Source organism: Heptranchias perlo, chromosome 1 (genome assembly GCF_035084215.1).
Source record: "Heptranchias perlo isolate sHepPer1 chromosome 1, sHepPer1.hap1, whole genome shotgun sequence".
NCBI classification, from domain to species: Eukaryota; Metazoa; Chordata; class Chondrichthyes; order Hexanchiformes; family Hexanchidae; genus Heptranchias; species Heptranchias perlo.
Genome location: NC_090325.1, coordinates 13,365,425 through 13,383,982, shown reverse-complemented (window position 1 = coordinate 13,383,982; position 18,558 = coordinate 13,365,425). Strand labels below are relative to the sequence as shown.

General features: G+C 45.6%; 1 protein-coding gene across 4 annotated transcripts in view; it reads left to right on the top strand.

Annotated features, from left to right (window-relative positions):
- Nucleotides 1–7,553: 7,553 nt before the first annotated feature.
- slc4a11 (solute carrier family 4 member 11) overlaps nt 7,554–18,558 on the top strand; it is a 150,545-nt gene continuing 139,540 nt past the window's right edge. For 2 of the 4 annotated variants that reach the window (XM_067980938.1, XM_067980808.1), the window contains exon 1: nt 7,566–7,641. In XM_067980938.1, the coding sequence (XP_067837039.1) occupies nt 7,581–7,641 (61 nt within the window). In that variant the 5' untranslated portion in view covers nt 7,566–7,580. Of the gene's footprint in view, nt 7,642–7,702; nt 7,776–18,558 lie in introns of those variants that run through there. The other 2 variants (XM_067980880.1, XM_067980818.1) reach the window with 2 other exon arrangements.

Below are 18,558 nucleotides of genomic sequence, written 5' to 3'. Positions count from 1 at the left end.
ATTTCTTTTTATATTCCTTGATAATTTAATTTTGTAGTTTCTCTTTGTCTTCCTAATTGTTTTTTTCTTTCCTAACCTCTTCATATTCCCTTTTATCATCCTTTCCTTTGTTGCCTATGTACTTAGTGTATGGCTTTTTCTTTAGTATCAGTTTTGCCCTTATTTTTTAATTCATCCATGGTGTGTCATTACTGACTAGTTTGTTCTTGCTTTTTAGTGGAATATATTTCTCCTGGACTCAATTGATCACCGTTTTAAATGTTTCCCACAGCTCTATTTCTTTGTTTGTCAGTAAATTTTCCAGTTTATTTTCCCTATTCCATTCTTATCTCCTTAAAATCAGCTTTTTTTCCAATTTATTACTTTGGTCTTTGACTGATGTCCTTCTCAATCTTTATCTTAAACCTTATTATGTTGTGATCGCTATTACCTAGATGTTTCCCCACGCTTACCTCTCTTATCTCTTCTGATTCATTTCCCATTATTAGATCCAGCAGTGCTTCCACTCTTGTTGGCTGTTTTACATACATTGTAAAAGCTCCATTTCCTGTACCCATTTTCCTATCTCTTCTTGCCAATTTATTTGGGGGTAGTTAAACCCCTATTAGCATGATTGATCCCTTTTTATCTTTTATTTTAATCCATATGGACTCTGTTTCTATCCTTCTGTTAGCTATTTCCCTTTTTCTACGACCATTATATTATCTCTAATTAGTACAGCTACTCCATCACCCTTCTTCCTTCCCTATCCTTTCTGATTATGTTATAACCTGCAATATTTAGTTGCCAGTCCTGCTCTTTATGTAGCCATGTTTCAGTAATTCCTATTACATCTGGTTCCTCACTACGTATTATTCCCTCCAGTATCCTCATTTTATTTTGGACGCTGTACAGGCAGTTTAATTCATCTTTAATAGTTATTCCTTTTACTTCATTTTGAACAGTCCTTTCATACTTCTGTTTTATAACCGTATTTGTTCCTTGACCGTTTATGTTTTCTTTATTCCTTAGCCTGATCTGACCTTCACAGTCATCTCCTGTTTCTTTTACTTTTAAGCTTTTGTTATTGCTACCAGATCCCTCCCCCCACCTAGCTAGTTTAAAGCCTTATCCACTGCCCTATTTATCCTTTCCGAGAGGACTCTGGTCCCATTCCGGTTCAGGTGGAGCCTGTCCCAGCGGTACAGCTCCTTCCTGTCCCAGTACTGTCAGCGTCCCAATGATCAGTGGGCTGCAGGTCCAGGCCCAATTGGAATGGCGCAACTGAAGTCCTTGTGCCTGATATAAGGATGAATTGCACCCATGCATGCTAAAAGAAGTTAGGGAAGAGCTAGCAGAGGCACTATTATATATTCATTCGAAAAGTGAGTGGTGCCAGAGGACCGGCGGACAGCTAATGTTATTCCTATATTTAAAAGGGGAGATAGAACAAATCCAGAGACCTATAGACAAGTTAGCTTAACCTCGGGGGTAGGAAAGATAATGGAATCCTTACTCAAAGGTGTAATAGAAAAATATCTAGAAGGCGAAAATATAATAAAGAGTAGTCAGCACGGATTTCAAAAGGGAAGGTCATGCCTGACCAACCTCATTGAATTCTTTGAAGAAGGAACAGAAAGAGTAGATGAGGGTAATGTAGTAGATGTAATATGCTTGGATTTTCAAAAGGCCTTCGACAAGTTACCACATAACAGACTCATGACTAACGTCAGAGCATGTGGAGTCGGGCGACAAGTAGCAGAATGGATAGCAAGCCGGCTACAAAACAGAAATCAGAGAGTAGGGTTTAAAGCTATTTACTCAGACTGGTGGGAGATGGGAAATGGTGTTCCACAAGGATCAGTGCTGGGACCACTGTTGTTCACAATTTACATCAACGATTTGGACTCGGGAATCAGAAGTACAATTTCAAACTTTTTGCACAACACCAAATCGAGGGGTATAATTAATACTGAGGAGGACTGCGACAAAATACAAGACATTAATAAACTTGAAGAATGAGTGTGTAATTGGCAAATTAATTCAATATAGATTAAGTGTGAGGTGGTATATTTTGGTAGGAGGAATAAGGAGGCCACGTACTCCTTGGAAAATAAGAGTCTAGATGGGGTAGGGGAGCAAAGGGATCGAGGGGTACAGATTCACAAATCATTAAAAGTAGCAACGCAGCTCAACAAGGCCATAAAAAATGCAAACAAAGGACTGGGGCTCATTTCTAGAGGAATAGAATTGAAAAGCAGAGAGGTTATGTTAAACTTGTATAGAATCTTGGTTAGACCACACTTGGAATACAATGTACAGTTATGGTCTCCATAATACAAAAAGGATATCAAGACACTGGAAACGGTACAAAAAAGATTTACAAGGACAATACCAGAACTGAGAAGTTATAATTATCAGGAAAGACTGAACAGGCTGGGGCTCTTTTCTCTAGAAAAGAGAAGGCTGAAGGGTGACCTAATAGAGGTTTTTAAAATTATGAAGGAGTTTAATAGGATAGATGTAGAGAAAATGTTTCCGCTTTTGGGGGAGTCCAAAACTAGGGGTCATAAATATAAGACAGTCACTAATAAATCCAATAGGGAATTCAGGAGAAACTTCTTTATCCAGAGAATGGTTGGAATGTGGAACTTGCTACCACAAGGAGAGGTTGAGGCGAATAGCATAGATGCATTCAAGGTGAAACTAGATAAGTACATGAGGGGGAAAGGAACAGAAAGATATGCTGATAGGGTTTTTTTTATTCGTTCATGAGATGTGGGTGTCGCTGGCGAGGCCAGCATTTATTGCCCATCCCTAATTGCCCTTGAGAAGGTGGTGGTGAGCCGCTTTCTTGAACCGCTGAAGTCCGTGTGGTGAAGGTTCTCCCACAGTGCTGTTAGGAAGGGAGTTCCAGGATTTTGACCCAGCGACAATGAAGGAACGGCAATATATTTCCAAGTCGGGATGGTGTGTGACCAGGAGGGGAACGTGCAGGTGGTGTTGTTCCCATGCGCCTGCTGCTCTTGTCCTTCTAGGTGGTAGCGGTCGTGGATTTGGGAGGTGCTGTCGAAGAAGCCATGGCGAGTTGCTGCAGTGCATCCTGTGGATGGTCCACACTGTAGCCACTGTGCGCCAGTGGTGAAGGGAGTGAATGTTTAGGGTGGTGGATAGGGTGCCAATCAAGCGGGCTACTTTGTCCTGGATGATGTCGAGCTTCTTGAGTGTTGTTGGAGCTGCACTCATCCAGGCAAGTGGGGAGTATTCCATCACACTCCTGACTTGTGCCTTGTAGATGGTGGAAAGGCTTTGGGGAGTCAGGAGGTGAGTCACTCACCGCAGAATACCCAGCCTCTGACCTGCTCTTGTAGCCACAGTATTTATATGGCTGGTCCAGTTAAGTTTCTGGTCAATGGTGACCCCCAGGATGTTGATGGTGGGGGATTCGGTGATGGTAATGCCGTTGAATGTCATGGGAGATGGTTAAATTCTCTCTTGTTGGAGATGGTCATTGCCTGGCACTTGTCTGGTGTGAATGTTAATTGCCACTTATCAGCCCAAGCCTGGGTGTTGTCCAGGTCTTGTTGCATGCGAGCTCAGACTGCTTCATTATCTGAGGGGTTGCGAATGGAACTGAACATTGTGCAATCATCAGCGAACATCCCCATTTCTGACCTTATGATAGAGGGAAGGTCATTGATGAAGCAGTTGAAGATGGTTGGGCCGAGGACACTGCCTTGAGGAACTCCTGCAGCAATGTCCTGGGGCTGAGATGATTGGCCTCCAACAACCACTACCATCTTCCTTTGTGCTAGGTATGACTCCAGCCACTGGAGAGTTTTCCCCCTGATTCCCATTTGACTTCAGTTTTACGAGGGCTCCTTGGTGCCACACTCGGTCAAATGCTGCCTTGATGTCAAGGGCAGTCACTCTCACCTCACCTCTGGAATTCAGCTCTTTTGTCCATGTTTGGACCAAGGCTGTAATGAGGTCTGGAGCCGAGTGATCCTGGCAGAACCCAAACTGAGCATCGGTGAGCACGTTATTGGTGAGTAAGTGCCGCTTGATAGCACTGTCAAGGACACCTTCCATCACTTTGCTGATGATTGAGAGTAGACCGATGGTCGGCCGGATTGGATTTGTTCTGCTTTTTGTGGACAGGACATACCTGGGCAATTTTCCACTTTGTCGGGTAGATGCCAGTATTGTAACTGTACTGGAACAGCTTGGCTAGAGGCGCAGCTAGTTCTGGTGCACAAGTCTTCAGCACTACAGCTGGGTTGCTGTATCCAGTGCATTCAGCCGTTTCTTGATATCACATGGAGTGAATCGAATTGGCTGAAGACTGGCTTCTGTGATGGTGGGGATATCGGGAGGAGGCCAAGATGGATCATCCACTTGGCACTTCTGGCTGAAGATAGTTGCAAACGCTTCAGCCTTGTCTTTTGCACTCATGTGCTGGACTCCGCCATCATTGAGGATGGGGATGTTTACAGAGCCTCCTCCTCCCGTTAGTTGTTTAATTGTCCACCACCATTCACGACTGGATGTGGCAGGACTGCAGAGCTTTGATCTGATCGTCTGGTTGTGGAATCACTTAGCTCTGTCTATAGCATGTTGCTTCCGCTGTTTAGCATGCATGTAGTCCTGTGTTGTAGCTTAGATGTAGGTTAGATGAAGTAGGGTGGGAGGAGGCTTGTGTGAATCATAAATTCATGGAGCAGTTGGACCAAATGGACTGTTTCTGTGCTGTACATTCTATGCAATTCTATTTATACTGCTGTCTCTCAGGACAACAACACACGCCAGGACTCTGGCAGTCCCCCTCAGAGTGCCATGTCTATGTATGGTGACAGGCGATTCCAGGATGCCCAGGTGCACCCTCAAGAGATAAAGCCAGCAGCGGCTCCCTCTTAGGACCACCACTCCCCTCAAACATATTTAAATGACACAGGACACAGATTGAAGGTGATTGGTAAAACAGCCAACGGCGACATGAGGCAACATTTTTTTTACACAGCGAGCTGTGATGATCTGGAATGCACTGCCTGAAAGGATGGTGGAATCAGTTTCAATGGTAACTTTCAAAAGGGAATTGGATAAATACTTGAAGGGAAAAAATTTGCAGGGCTATGGGCAAAGAGCATGGGAATGAGACTAATTGGATAGCTCTTTCAAAGAGCCGGCACAGGCATGATGGGCCGAATGGCCTCCTCCTGTGCTGTACCTACTATGATATGATACTATGATAGGTTTGAAGGCCTTATTATCAAAATTTCTAGGCAATGGCCTAGAAATTGGTTCACTCCCGACTTCAGGCGCGAACCCAGCCGCAAACACAAGCCGCCGTGGTGAAACCGATGAGCAAGAGCGCCACGCAAAATTGGTCCTCTTGCGTCATCATTATGCGACCGACATGTGCTGGGGACGTCATTCACACCCCAAGAAGCGGTGCGTCGCTGGCGAAGACGACGAAGATCGGCCGGCGGGATCACCAGAACTGGACTGAGAGTCCGGGAGGGGGCGGATGTGACCGGGGCGGGGGGAGCAGCGTTGGTCTTCAGCGGCCCGCAGCTTTAATGTGGAGTGAGGAGGTGTGCTCCTGCTCCTCCTGGCTTCTCATTTACTTACCTTTCTGGTAGCGGCCTCCAGCGGTCCCTTTTAAGACCATTGGTTTGGATGCTCTGTGCCTGAGAAAACTGACCACAGCGCTCATGGTCAGACATCAACCAATTTCAGGAATGGGTCTGAAATAGGACTTCTGCCCCTGATTTGCATGGGCAATGGACTTAGTGCCTGTTTCAGCCCTGGTGCCCTAACCAATATGGGGTGCGGCATATACCTGGCGCAGAATGAGCGGACATACGCTGCATGCCATATTGGAGCCATCAGCGACCGTTATTTGCTTGACCCAACCTCTAGGCTTATGCGATTAGCTGTGAAGAGGACAGTCAGCGTCTTTAGGAGGACATATTCCAGCAGCAGATTCGGCAGACAGATGTCCGATGAACCTGAACATGGAGAAACTTGAGATGATACATTTTGGGATGAAGAATAAGTAGAAGAAATAAGGAATGAATGGTAAAACTTTAAAAGGTGTAGAGGAGCAGAGAGGTAAGGGTTCAGATACACAAATCTTTAGAAGCGGAAGAATGTTGAAAAAGCTGTTAAAAAAAAAGCATAAGGGATCCTCAGGCTTATAAATAGGGCCATAAAATACAATATAAAGAGGTAATTCTGTTTGCTTTTGTACTTTATAGTCCTATTTATAAATCATTAGAAGGATAAGGCCATGGAGCGGGTGCAGGAGCATAACTAAGGTGAGAATCTTTATTTATGAGGAAAGACCAGGGAAACCGAGGTTGTCTCACTAGAACAGACAAGGTTAAGAGGAGATCTGAAAGACGTGTGCAAAATCATAAGGGATTTTGATAAGGTAAATAGGGAAAATCTATTTCTACTGGTCAGTGAGTCTGTAACTAGAGGGCACTCTGCTTAAATATGATACAGTAAACTTGACAGTGTTACCAATTTTACCTCAACCGATGCTCAATTCATTCGAACATTGATCATGAATGAAGAAAGAGGGCGGGAGAATTTTTTTTCACAGAGATTTGTTAGAACATGGAATGTCCTAATTCAAGTGCCACTCCAGAGACTTGAGCACATAATCTAGGTTGACACTCCCAGTGCAGCACTGAGGGAGTGCTGCACTGTCAGGGGTGCCCTTTTGTGGATGAGATGTTAAACCGAGGCCCCGTCTGTTCTCTCAGGTGGATGTAAAAGATCCCAAGGCACTATTCAAAGAAGAGCTGGGGAGTCCTCCCCGGTGTCTTGGCCAATATTTATCTGTCAACCAAAATCACTAAAACAGATTATCTGGTCATTTATTTCATTGCTGTTTGTGGGACCTTGCTGTGCGCAAATTGGCTGCTGTGTTTCCTACATTACAACAGTGACGACACTTCAAATATATTGCATTGGCCGTAAAGCAATTTGGGACGTCCTGAGGTCATGAAAGGCGCTATACAAATGCAAGTTCTTTCTTTCTGCTGAATTTCTCCTGGGTTTTCATTGTATTTCAGCCGGCTGCTTGGAGACACATGAGACGACGACGATGACAACAACAACACTTATATAGCGCCTTAACATAGTTAAATTAGTCCGATGACGGCACTTCAGTTTCAACTCCATCTTTGCGGGGAGGCGGCGGGCTGCAGCGTGCCTGAGATCAGTAACTCAACGGAGCGGCCGATCGAACGAGAGTATCGCCAGTCTGTGGCGATGTGCCCTTGTAGCTTCCGTACCTTCTGCCACCGTACTGCTCGTTTCTACCCGTTAACAGTGGCATCTTTAGCTGGTCCACTCTGCTTGATGCAGTAAACTTGACAGTGTTACCAATTTTACCTCAAACCGATGCTGAATTGATTCGAACATCACTATGAAGTCAGTGTTCACAGGGTTAAGAGAGACTTTGAATGTTGAAAGAAGTTAGTTATTTCTGTAGCAGCGGCTAAGGCAGCCAACAGGGTGATAAGAAACAGGGTTGTCACCGTGATTGGCTAGCAAGGTTGTCCTCGTATTTAAGCTGACAGGAGGCGATGTTTCTGTCAGTTCCACCTGTGCCTTCTCCAGACTTCCTCAAAAGGGGCTTCATTCAAGGTAAACCAGCTTCTTGTGAGCTTTTTTTTTTCTTAAAGCTTCTCATTTCAGCAGTGGGAAAAGTAACTCTTCAGGTATGAAAACAGGAACAGAGGGAGCTGACAGCAGAGGTATGGGGAGAAACACCACACAGGGTAAGGATTATGTTAAAGATTTACTGCTCTCTCCCACTATCCCACAACAATGCTAGCCGAGGGGAAAACAGTGTACTGTATACGAGGGGACGGATTGCTTGTGAAGCCCATTTAAAATATAGGACTGGAAGTATGAGCCCTCTGCTCTACATCAAGATCAGTTACAATACAGAAATCTAATACTGCTGATCGAACAGAAGACTTAACAAATTGGGAAAGGCACTGTTTGATCTAAATCATCAATTGTAGTACTTGTTCCTTCATAGGAACTGATCAACAGCAGACCATCCACTAAATGTAATTACATTTATATATTGTGGTTCACGTAGGCAAATATCTCAGAGCACTTTACAGCACGGGGGAAGGGGACACCAAGCAGGAAGTGGAGGAAATCAGGGGGGCGCAGTTGAAAGCATGGCTGAAGAGGCTGGTTGTTAGGAGGGATTCGGAGACAGGGACAGAGCAAGTAAGGCAAATAAACTTCGGCACAGAATTCCAGAAGGCAGGTGTGTAATGGCGGAAAGGTGGGTTTCTGATGGTGGAGCAGAAGGTGTGGCTACAAGTACAGCACAGATCCTTGTGGGACACCACTGGGAGCTGGTTACCATGGACAGACAACTAAATACTATGTAAAAGCAATGTGGGTGATTGGTTGATTGGACCCCACTAGGTTTCCTACGTTTTATGGTTATGATACTGGACTAGTAATCCAGAGAACATGGGCTCGATATTAGGAGGGAGGCGGGTTGCCAGCGGGGGGGTCGACTGGGCGTGTGGGTAACCCTCCCAGTAAAATCGGTGGGTTCCCCACGCGATCGTAAGTAAATTGAAGCCACTTACCTTGGCTTCCGGGTTTCGCGCTGGAAAGCTGCACAGCGGGCGGACTGCGCACCCGCATCATAGGCTGTCAGCTGGAGGAGCCCTATTTAAAGGGGCAGTCCTCCACTGACTAATGCTGCAGAAAATAGGCAAAATTACAGCATGGAGCAGCCCAGGGGGGAAGCTGCTCCCAGGTTTAATGGTCCTACTGGATGGGGTGAGGAGGAGGGGGAGGACAGAGATTTTCTCCCTGGAGAACCCTGGAGGAAGTGGCCTGCCTCTGTCACCACGAAGGCCTGGCTCGAGGTGGCAGAGGGGGTCACCAGCACCACCAACACATCACGCACTTGCATACAGTGCAGGAGGCGCTTCAATGACCTAAGTAGGTCATCCGAAGTGAGTACACTTACTCATTCCCCTACACTCCGTCTGCCACATCACCGCCCCCACCCCACATCTCCTTCTGCACTACCAACACTGCTCTGTCACATCACTCCTCACACCCACTCAAAGCTCATCCTCACCTTACTTGCACTTACTCACTTCACCAGTACTCATCCCGCCACTACCACTCAACCCAATCCTCATACAATCTCATGGCTCTGTCTCATACTCACCCTCTCATGCATCTCTTTCATGGTCAGCCTCACTCAACCTGCCACTACCTGTGCTGCAGCCACAGGGCATTCGTCACGTATGTGTAGTAGGCAGCGTAAGGCAAACGTGTCGTGAGCATGAAGGGGATGCACAAGGGTTTTTGAGGGTTTGTCATGGTTTTTACTTTTATTTCATTTCTGATCAACTCACATTACATATTATATTGGCACCACTACTGACATGTCTTGGCCATTCTTGACTGGCTTGTGCAATAATGCCCTTTCATGAGGTTCTCCATAAACACCCTTGATGCCACCCATTGGGTCACCCTACAGTGGGTGTATGTGTAGTTGCACGACTACTTTGTGCAGGTGCCTGTTGTGCAGCACTGTGTTGTGTAGCTCCACGTGGCAGAGGTGGACGGCATGCCTGGCGAGGCTGGTGATGTTGCTCATCCTCCAATGGAGTGATGAATGCAGCAATGGACCCCCACCACCCCAATCCTGACGGTGTGAGTGTGAGGGGGTCCACAAAGTAGGTAAATGTGTTTGGACAGCAGAGTTTAGGGTATGATTTAATAATTTGAAGTGTGGAGACAACGGTGTGACAGGCAAAACTTTGTCTGAGGTGACAGAGTGCCCTGCTGCAATGAATGAGGGTTTACCCCGCACCTGTTCAATGGACCTTTGTAGCTGCCACTGGCTGCTGGCTGCAACACGTCTGTTTAAACAGGGAGTGTTTCCCCCATCATGGGAAACACACTCTGGGTGGTCCAAAATCCGAATCCTCCTAAAATCTCCAACTAATGAGGTCTGTAAACGATCTCAAGTACCCAGATAATGATCTTAAGTGGGATCCCGCCGGCTTTGATTGCCGGTGGGAGTCCCGCACGTGGGGGCTGCGCGCGCACGCACCGATTCGCGTCATTGGGGAACCCGGAAGTGGGCGGGTTGGAGCCGGGCTCCGGACCCGCTTCGGGAATCCCCAATTTTAGGAGCCCCTCCGCCACGAACGCATCCGCTCAGCCATCTGAAAATTGACCCCCTTGAGTTCAAATCCCACCATGGCAGTTGGAGAATTTGAATTCAGTTTTAAAAATCTGGAAATGAAAAGCTGGTATCAGCTGGTAAAAGTGACCATGAAGCTGTCGGATTGTCGTAAAAACCCGACTGGTTCACCTTTAGGGGAAGGAAACCTGCCATCATTACCCGGTCTGGCCTGTCTGTGACTCTGGTCCCACACTGAAGTGGTTGACTCTTGACTGCCCTTTGAAGTGGCCTAGCAAGCCACTCAGGGATGGGCAATAAATGCCAGCCTTGCCACTGACGCCCACGTCACGAGAATGAATTTTTAAAAATTACAACAGTGACAACACTTCAAAATACTTCATTGGCTGTTAAGCTCTTCGGTGTGTCCTGAGGTCGAGAAAGGCGCTATATAAATGCAAGTTCTTTCTTTTCTTTATTCAAACGTTAGCCCTTCTGACCCCGACCCTGAGTCCACTGCTCTACCGAATGACCTACCCAACGTACTGATCCATTCTTGAGCATGATAGAAAGCCCTTGCACTTTCCAGAGAACAACAAAAAATATGCTTGGATTAAATCACGTAACAATTTCCCGCCCCGAAGGAAAGCAACAGAATAGGAAAGAAGCTTTTGTAGTGTATAACTAACTGGTTGAGTCAGTGGATACCGAGGATGATTGTTAAGGGAACAGCATCAACAAGGAATGAGGTGACCAGCAGGCTACTGCAGCGATCAGTTCTGGGGCCTCTGCTGTTTTTGATGTCAATGAATTTGAGGAGAGATGTTAACACATGTCTTCACGTTTGTCCATGATACCAAAATTGGGAGGGGTTGTAAATAGTCAGGAACATGCAGACCAATTGCAAAAGGATCTGGATAGGTTTGAAGTTGGGGCCAAAAATTGGAAGGCTGTCTGATCCAGAGAAATGGAAAATTTTGAGTCTGGGGAAAGGAAAGGAAGCAAAGAATGAGAGTACAATATAAATGGGGACAGCCTACATCGAATGATAGGAGAAGGACTTGTGGGTTTTACTTGAAAACACATTTTAACAATGTTTAAAGGTGGTGAAAAAGGCAAGCAAGATATGTAGAGGGAAATTTTTTTTGGATAGGGCCTATTATTGGGCGGGGGTAGCACGATCCGCTATTACCCCGTGCCAAGTGGCCCCTGCGCAGGCAGGACAAGACTTCCATCAGGCCTGAGGACTTACCTGCAAGCAGCGTTCTGAATCAGCGCTGAATGAGGAGTCAATGCAATTCGCTTTTTCCACCAGCAGGGGATCTCCAATCTCTTAAAGGCAGGCTGTCTCTTAAAAAACTCTTAAAACTAGCTGGTACCTGTTATTTGCTGAAAATAACAGTCTGCTGTCTGCACGGAGTCTGAACGGAGATCAGACATAGCACATGCATAATACAGATGTCCAAATGTTTACAAACTGATGAGTTATGTTAAAACATTAAATAAAGGTTGCGCACTACTAAATCCCACATCCTCCGATCTGCATGCCAGACCTCACCAATCTGACGATCTGAGTTGGTACCAGGCCTGCGAGAGTGCATGCACCAAGGTTCTCTGCTAATGCACTAGAGGCCTTGGTGCAAGAATTGGACCCTATATCCGCAGAGGGGGGGAGGGGGGGTGTGCAAAAGGCCCTCCAGACATATAACCAAAAGGCAGTGGGAGGTAGTCGGGGGCAAAGTCAATGCCAGGCACATAGCATCATGAACATGGATGCAGTGCAGGAAGAAGTTCAATGCTTTGACACCAGTGGTCAAGGTGAGTGAGGTCAACTGTCAAGTGGCATCTCCTACCAACTGCACCACTGGCCGCATCCACTGCTCCACGCACTACACCCCCCATCACCCACATACCAACAAACTCTTTCAATCAGTACTCAACTCTTCCAATCAGATGCTTCTTCTCACCCTCACATATTACCACTGTTGCAAGCCGCCCACCCACAACTCACAGGCCATGACAGGCACATCACCCAGACACACGTCCCACTTTCTTGCAGGAGAAGGTGGCGCATATAAGGAGGCAGCAAGTGGCAGCGGCATTTAGCTCCTCAAGCCTAGTCTGCCATTCAATGAGATCATGGTTGGCCTGTGACCTAAGTCCATAAACCCGCCTTAGCCCCATATCCCTTAATACCTTTGGTTCACAGAAATCTATCAATCTCAGATTTAGAATTCACAATTGAGCTAGCATCAACTGCCATTTGCCGAAGAGCTTTCCAAACGTCTCCCACCCTTTGCGTGTAGAAGCATTTCCTAACTTCACTCCTGCATGTCCTGGCTCTAAATGTTAGACTATGTCCCCGCGTCCTAGTATTCAAGTATAGGAGACCTCCAAAAACAGTGACAAATGTCTCAGCAGCCAGAAGCAACAATCCAGCCACTAACCTGTAAATCCTGCATGGTCCCTTTAAATAGCGCTGGTGGGGGGTCCTCTAGGCACTCGAAGACACGTTCAGATGGTCGGGGATAAGACTGTGCGTTGAGTTGAGCGTTAAGTCCCAAAATGATGTCTATGACTTTAAAGTGATTGTATCCATTTTCTTCTTACGTGGTGTTCAGTATTTGCACGTGCGCTAATTCCTATACCAAGATGGCGTTCGGCGCACGTTACGCTGGAAAAGTCTGTGCGCAGCCAAGACACCATCTTGGATGTTGGAGAGGCTGTGTAGCGCTGAAACAACGGGCGCTACACGGCCCAATTTAGCGCCCGTAGAGTCCTATGTTCCTGAGAACACTGGGACATATCGGGGTGGTGATAATGCACCATAGTCTTCGGGAGATTGCTTGACTGCCTCGGAGTTTTTCCTGAAATTAGCCACGTTTTATTTTCTCATCGCCTTTTTTAGCTCCCCCCAGGAGTTAGCATGACCAGCAGTTGGGAAGGATGGTGCTTGAGGTTACACCATCTAATGGACAGGGATGTGTTTAGGATCTGATCTGATAACACGGGGATGGGTCGCAGTGTGTACGGGCAGAATGTCCAGGTCAGGTTTAATTCGATTGATGAGCTTGTACTGAAACAGTATAAATATATAAATCGCTGTTAAGAAGGGATCCATATGCCCAGGGCTGTCTCTTGAACTGCCTGCGATCCCTAGCCATATTTAATTACCGGTTATAATCCATGCTTAGCGCACGAGGTCAATAAATCATAATACATGCCTGGCTGTCAATAACGCTTATTTTATTACTTAATTGAGGTTTAAGATTGCAATCAAGTTCCTGGAACAAGTCAGTAAAAAGGTTAGCCTCCAGCAACCTGCTGAGCGATTGAATACGTTACTGATTGGGAGCCCTCAGTGCTGTTCTGTAACGGTCTAAGTTCTCTGTGGCGACCACAGTCACGTTAATGCAGCAAACTCGATCTTGCCGTTGATTTTAATGGGGGCGGCGGAGCTATGGTAATTAGCGGTTCCACTTTTTTAGCCGAGGGTCCGTGTGGAGCAATGCACAAGTCCCGGCAAACGATGGGGCGGCCTAAATCGCTCGTGCCACAAATTTCCCAGATTTTATGCACCGTAATAATGGAGTACGCCATACATACACTGTTACTGAGGCGCATGTTTTCAGCAAATTCCAGTCGGATGAATAGAAGGCAGTCCAGACTTGAAGAGAGATAAGTTGTATTAGTCTGTCAACAGCAACTTGCATTTATATGCGCCTTCAACGTAGTAAAACGTCCCAAGGCACTTCATAGGAGCCCATCATGAAGTCTCAACAGCAGCCTCAGGACAAAGCTGAACATGAATGCAATTGGACTAGGTGCTCATGTCAGCAGAATACTGGTGCAGACTTAAAGGCCCTAAGGATCTATTTCTGTGCTGGAATATTCGATGATTCTACGATGATTATGAAGAATTTATATGACAGTGAACACAAAACGAAAACAGACAAGTTATTGACTTCAGGAATTTCTTCATCTGAACCAGTTTCAATTAGATGGGTCACACAACTGGGCCGATAATGAGGTATCTCCACAGGGCCGCCAAGACCACTGCTTAGGTGCTGGTCATCCCAGAGATCAAATGTATGCAAGGAGGATTTATACCATATAAATTTAGCTCCAGGCTCAACTATTCAACGATCTCCTCCCATCTTCCACCCTCCGTAAACTTGAGCTCATCCAAAGCTCTGCTGCCCATATCCTAACTCGCACCAAGTCCCACACACCCATCAACCTTGTGCTATCTGACATATTGGCTCCTGGTCTAGCAATGCGTCAAATTTAAAATTCTTATCCTTGTGTTCAAATCCCTCCATGGCCTCACCCCTCCTTATCTCTGTAACCTCCTCCAGCCCTACAACCATCTGAAATCTCAGTGCTCCTACATTTCTGGCCTCTTGTGAATCCCTGATTTCCTTTGCCCCACCATTGGTGGCCATACCTTCAGCTGTCTGGACCCTAAGCTCTGGAACTGCCTCCCTCAACATCTCTGCCTCTCTACCCCCCTGTCCCTCTCTCCTCCTTTAAGACGCTCCTTAAAACGTACCTCTTTGACCAAGATTTTGGTCACCTGTCCTAATATCTCCTTATGTGGCTCGGTGTCAAATTTTGTCTGATAACGCTTCTGTGAAGCGCCTTGGGACGTTTTACTATATTAAAGATGCTATATAAATGCAAGTTATTGCTGTATTATTGTTAGCTGAAAACCTTGTTCCAGTGTTAATGAACTCGCTTTGCAATATTGCATGATAACATATTAAATGGTGAATTCATGGTGCAATAGTGGTGGTGTAGCATGGAATAAGATTACAGCAACAATGAGGAGAGGTGGGGGAGAGATTGAAAATGGAGGGTTTGGGAAAGAGGTATTGGTGATGGAGCAGTTATGGAATAGAAGGCACAAATTGGCAAAGATAGTCTCAAATTGGCAAAGGTAGAGTGGAGGACGAGTTCATGGAATGCAATCAAGACAGTTTCCTAGAACAATATGTCATGGAACCAACCAGGGAACAGGCTATTTTAGATCTTGTACTGTGTAATGAGACAGGGGTAATTAGTAATCTCACAGTAACGGATCCCCTGGGGAAGAATGATCATAATATGATAGAATTTCACGTTGAATTTGAGAGTGATGTACTTAAGTCAGAAATTAGAGTCTTAAACTTAAATAAAGCCAATTACATAGATATGAGGGGCGAGTTGGCAAAGGTAGACTGGGAAATTAGATTAAAAGGTATGACGGTAGATATGCAATGGCAAACATTTAAAGAATCATAGAATCATAGAAAGGTTACAGCAAGGAAGGAGGCAATTCAGCCCATTGAGTCCACGCCAGCTTTATGCAAGTGCAATACAGCTAGTCCCACTCCCCCGCCCTATCCCTGTAGCCCTGTGAATTTTTTCCTTTCTGGTACTTATCCAGTTCCATTTTGAAGGCTATGATTGAATCTGCCTCTGCAGTTCTGGTTGCCACACTACAGGAAGGATGTGATCGCTTTGGAGAGGGTGCAGAGGAGATTCACCAGGATGTTACCAGGGCTGGAGCGCTTCAGCTATGAAGAGAGACTGGGAAGATTGGGTTTGTTTTCCTTGGAGCAGAGGAGGCTGAGGGGGGACATGATTGAGGTGTACAAAATTATGAGGGGCACAGATAGGATGGATACTAAGGAGCTTTTTCCCTTCGTTGAGGGTTCTATAACAAGGGGACATAGATTCAAGGTAAAAGGCGGGAGGTTTAGAGGGGATTTGAGAAAGAACTTTTTCACCCAGAGGGTGGTTGGAGTCTGGAACTCACTGCCTGAAAGGGTTGTGGAGGCAGGAACCCTCACAACATTCAAGAAGCATTTGGATGAGCACTTGAAATGCCATAGCATACAAGGCTACGGACCAAATGCTGGAATATGGGATTAGAGTAGACAGGGCTTAATGGCCGGCGCGGACACGATGGGCCGAAGGGCCTCTATCTGTGCTGTATAACTCTATGACTCTATGACTCTATGACACCCCCTCGGGCAGTGCATTCCAGAACCTAACCACTCACTGTGTAAAAAAGTTTTACCTCCTGTCACCTTTGCCAATCACCATAAATCTATGTCTTCTGGTTCTTGACCCTTCCGCTAATGGGAACAGTTTCTCTCTATCTACTCTGTCTAGAACCTTCATGATTTTGAATACCTCTATCAAATCTCCTCGCAACCTTTTCTGTTCCAAGGAGAACAACCCCAGCTTCTCCAGTCTATCCATGTAATTAAAGTCCCCCATCCCTGGAATCATTCTAGTAAATCTCTTCTGCGCCCTCTCTAAGGCCTTCACATCTTTCCTAAAGTGTGATGCCCAGAACTGGACACAATACTCCAGTTGTGGCCAAACTAGTGTTTTATAAAGGTTCATCATGACTTTCATACTTTTGTACTCTATGCCTCTATTTATAAAGCCCAGGATCCCGTATGCTTTTTTAACCGCTTTCTCAACCTGCTCTGCCACCTTCAACGATTTGTGCACATAAACCCCCAGATCTCTCTGTTCCTGTACCCCTTTTAGAATAGTGCCCTCTAGTTTATATTGCTCTCCTCGTTCTTCCTACCGAAATGTATAAATTCACATTTTTCTGCGTTAAATTTCATCTGCCATGTGTCCACCCATGCCACTAGCCTGTCTATATCCTCTTGAAGTCTATCACTATTCTCCTCACTGTTTACTACCCTTCCAAGTTTTGTGTCATCTGCAAATTTGGAAATTGTGCCCTGTACACTCAAGTCCAAGTCATTAATATATATCAAGAAAAGTAGTGGCCCCAGCACTGACTCCTGGGGAACACCACTGCACACCTCCCTCCAGTCCGAAAAGCAACTACTCTCTGTTTCCTGTCCCTTAGCCAATTCTGTATCCATGTTGCTGCTGCCCCCTTTATTCCATGGGCTGCAATCTTGAGGATAAGCCTACCGTGCAGCACTTTATCAAATGCCTTTTGAAAGTCCATATACACCACATCAACTGCATTGCCTTCATCTACCCTCTCTGTTACCTCATCAAAAAACTCTATCAGGTTAGTTAAACATGATTTGCCTTTAACAAATCCGTGCTGGCTTTCACTAATCATCCAAGTGACTGTAAATTCTGTCCCGGATTATCGTTTCTAAAAGTTTCCCCACCACTGAGGTTAAACTGACTGGCCTATAATTGGTGGGTTTATACTTATACTCTTTTTTGAACAAGGGTGTAACATTTGTAATTCTCCAGTCCTCTGGCACCACCCCCATTTCTGTGGATGTTTGGAAGATTATGGCCAGCACCTCTGCAATTTCCACCCTTACTTCCCTCAGAAACCTAGGATGCATCCCATCCGGACTGGGTGACTTAACTACTTTAAGTACAGCAAGCCTTTCAAGTACCTCTTCTTTATCAATTTTCAGCCCATCCAGAACCTCAACTATATCTTCCTTTACTGAGACTCTGGCAGCATCTTCTTCCTTGGTAAAGACAGATGTAAAGTACTCAGTTAGTTCCTCGGCCATGCCCTCTGCCTCCATGAGCAGATCTCCTTTATGGTCCCAAATCGGCCCACCCCTCCTCTTACTACCCATTTACTGTTTACATGCCTATAGAAGACTTTTGGATTCCCTTTTTCACTTCCCTTCTGAACTTTCTACATTCTGCCTGGTTCTCACCTTGTGTTATCAACCTGACATCTGTCATACGCCCCTTTTTCTCGGTTTCATCTTACTCACTAAGTCTTTTGTCATCCAGGGACCCCTACCTTTCCGCCTCGTGGGAATGTGCCTAGACTGTACCTGAACCATTTCCTCTTTAAAGGCCGCCCACTGTTGAATTACAGTTTTGCCTGCCAATCTTTGATTCTAGTTTATCCGGGCCAGATCTGTTCTCATCCCATTGAAATTGGCCCTCCTCTAAATGAGTATTTTTACTTTAGATTGGTCCGTGTCCTTTTCCATAGTTATTCTAAACCTTATGATACTATGATCGCTGCTCCCTAAATGCTCCCCCACTGACACTTGCTCCACTTGGCCCACCTCATTCCCTAGAACCAAGTCCAGCAATGCCTCTTTTCTCATTGGGCCGGAAACATACTGATCAAGAAAGTTATCCTGAACACATTTCAAAAATTCCTCCCCCTCTTTGCCCCTTATATTATTATTGTTATCCCAGTCTATATTAGGATAGTTGACATCCCCAGTTATCACTACTCTATAGCTTTTGCACCTCTATGTAATTTCCCTGCAAATTTGCTCCTCTATATCCTTCCCACTAGTTGGTGGTCTATAGAGATCACCCAGTAGTGTAATGGCACCTCTTTTATTTCTTAACTCTAACCAAATAGATTCTGTCCTTGAGGGTAATATATTAGCATGGATCAA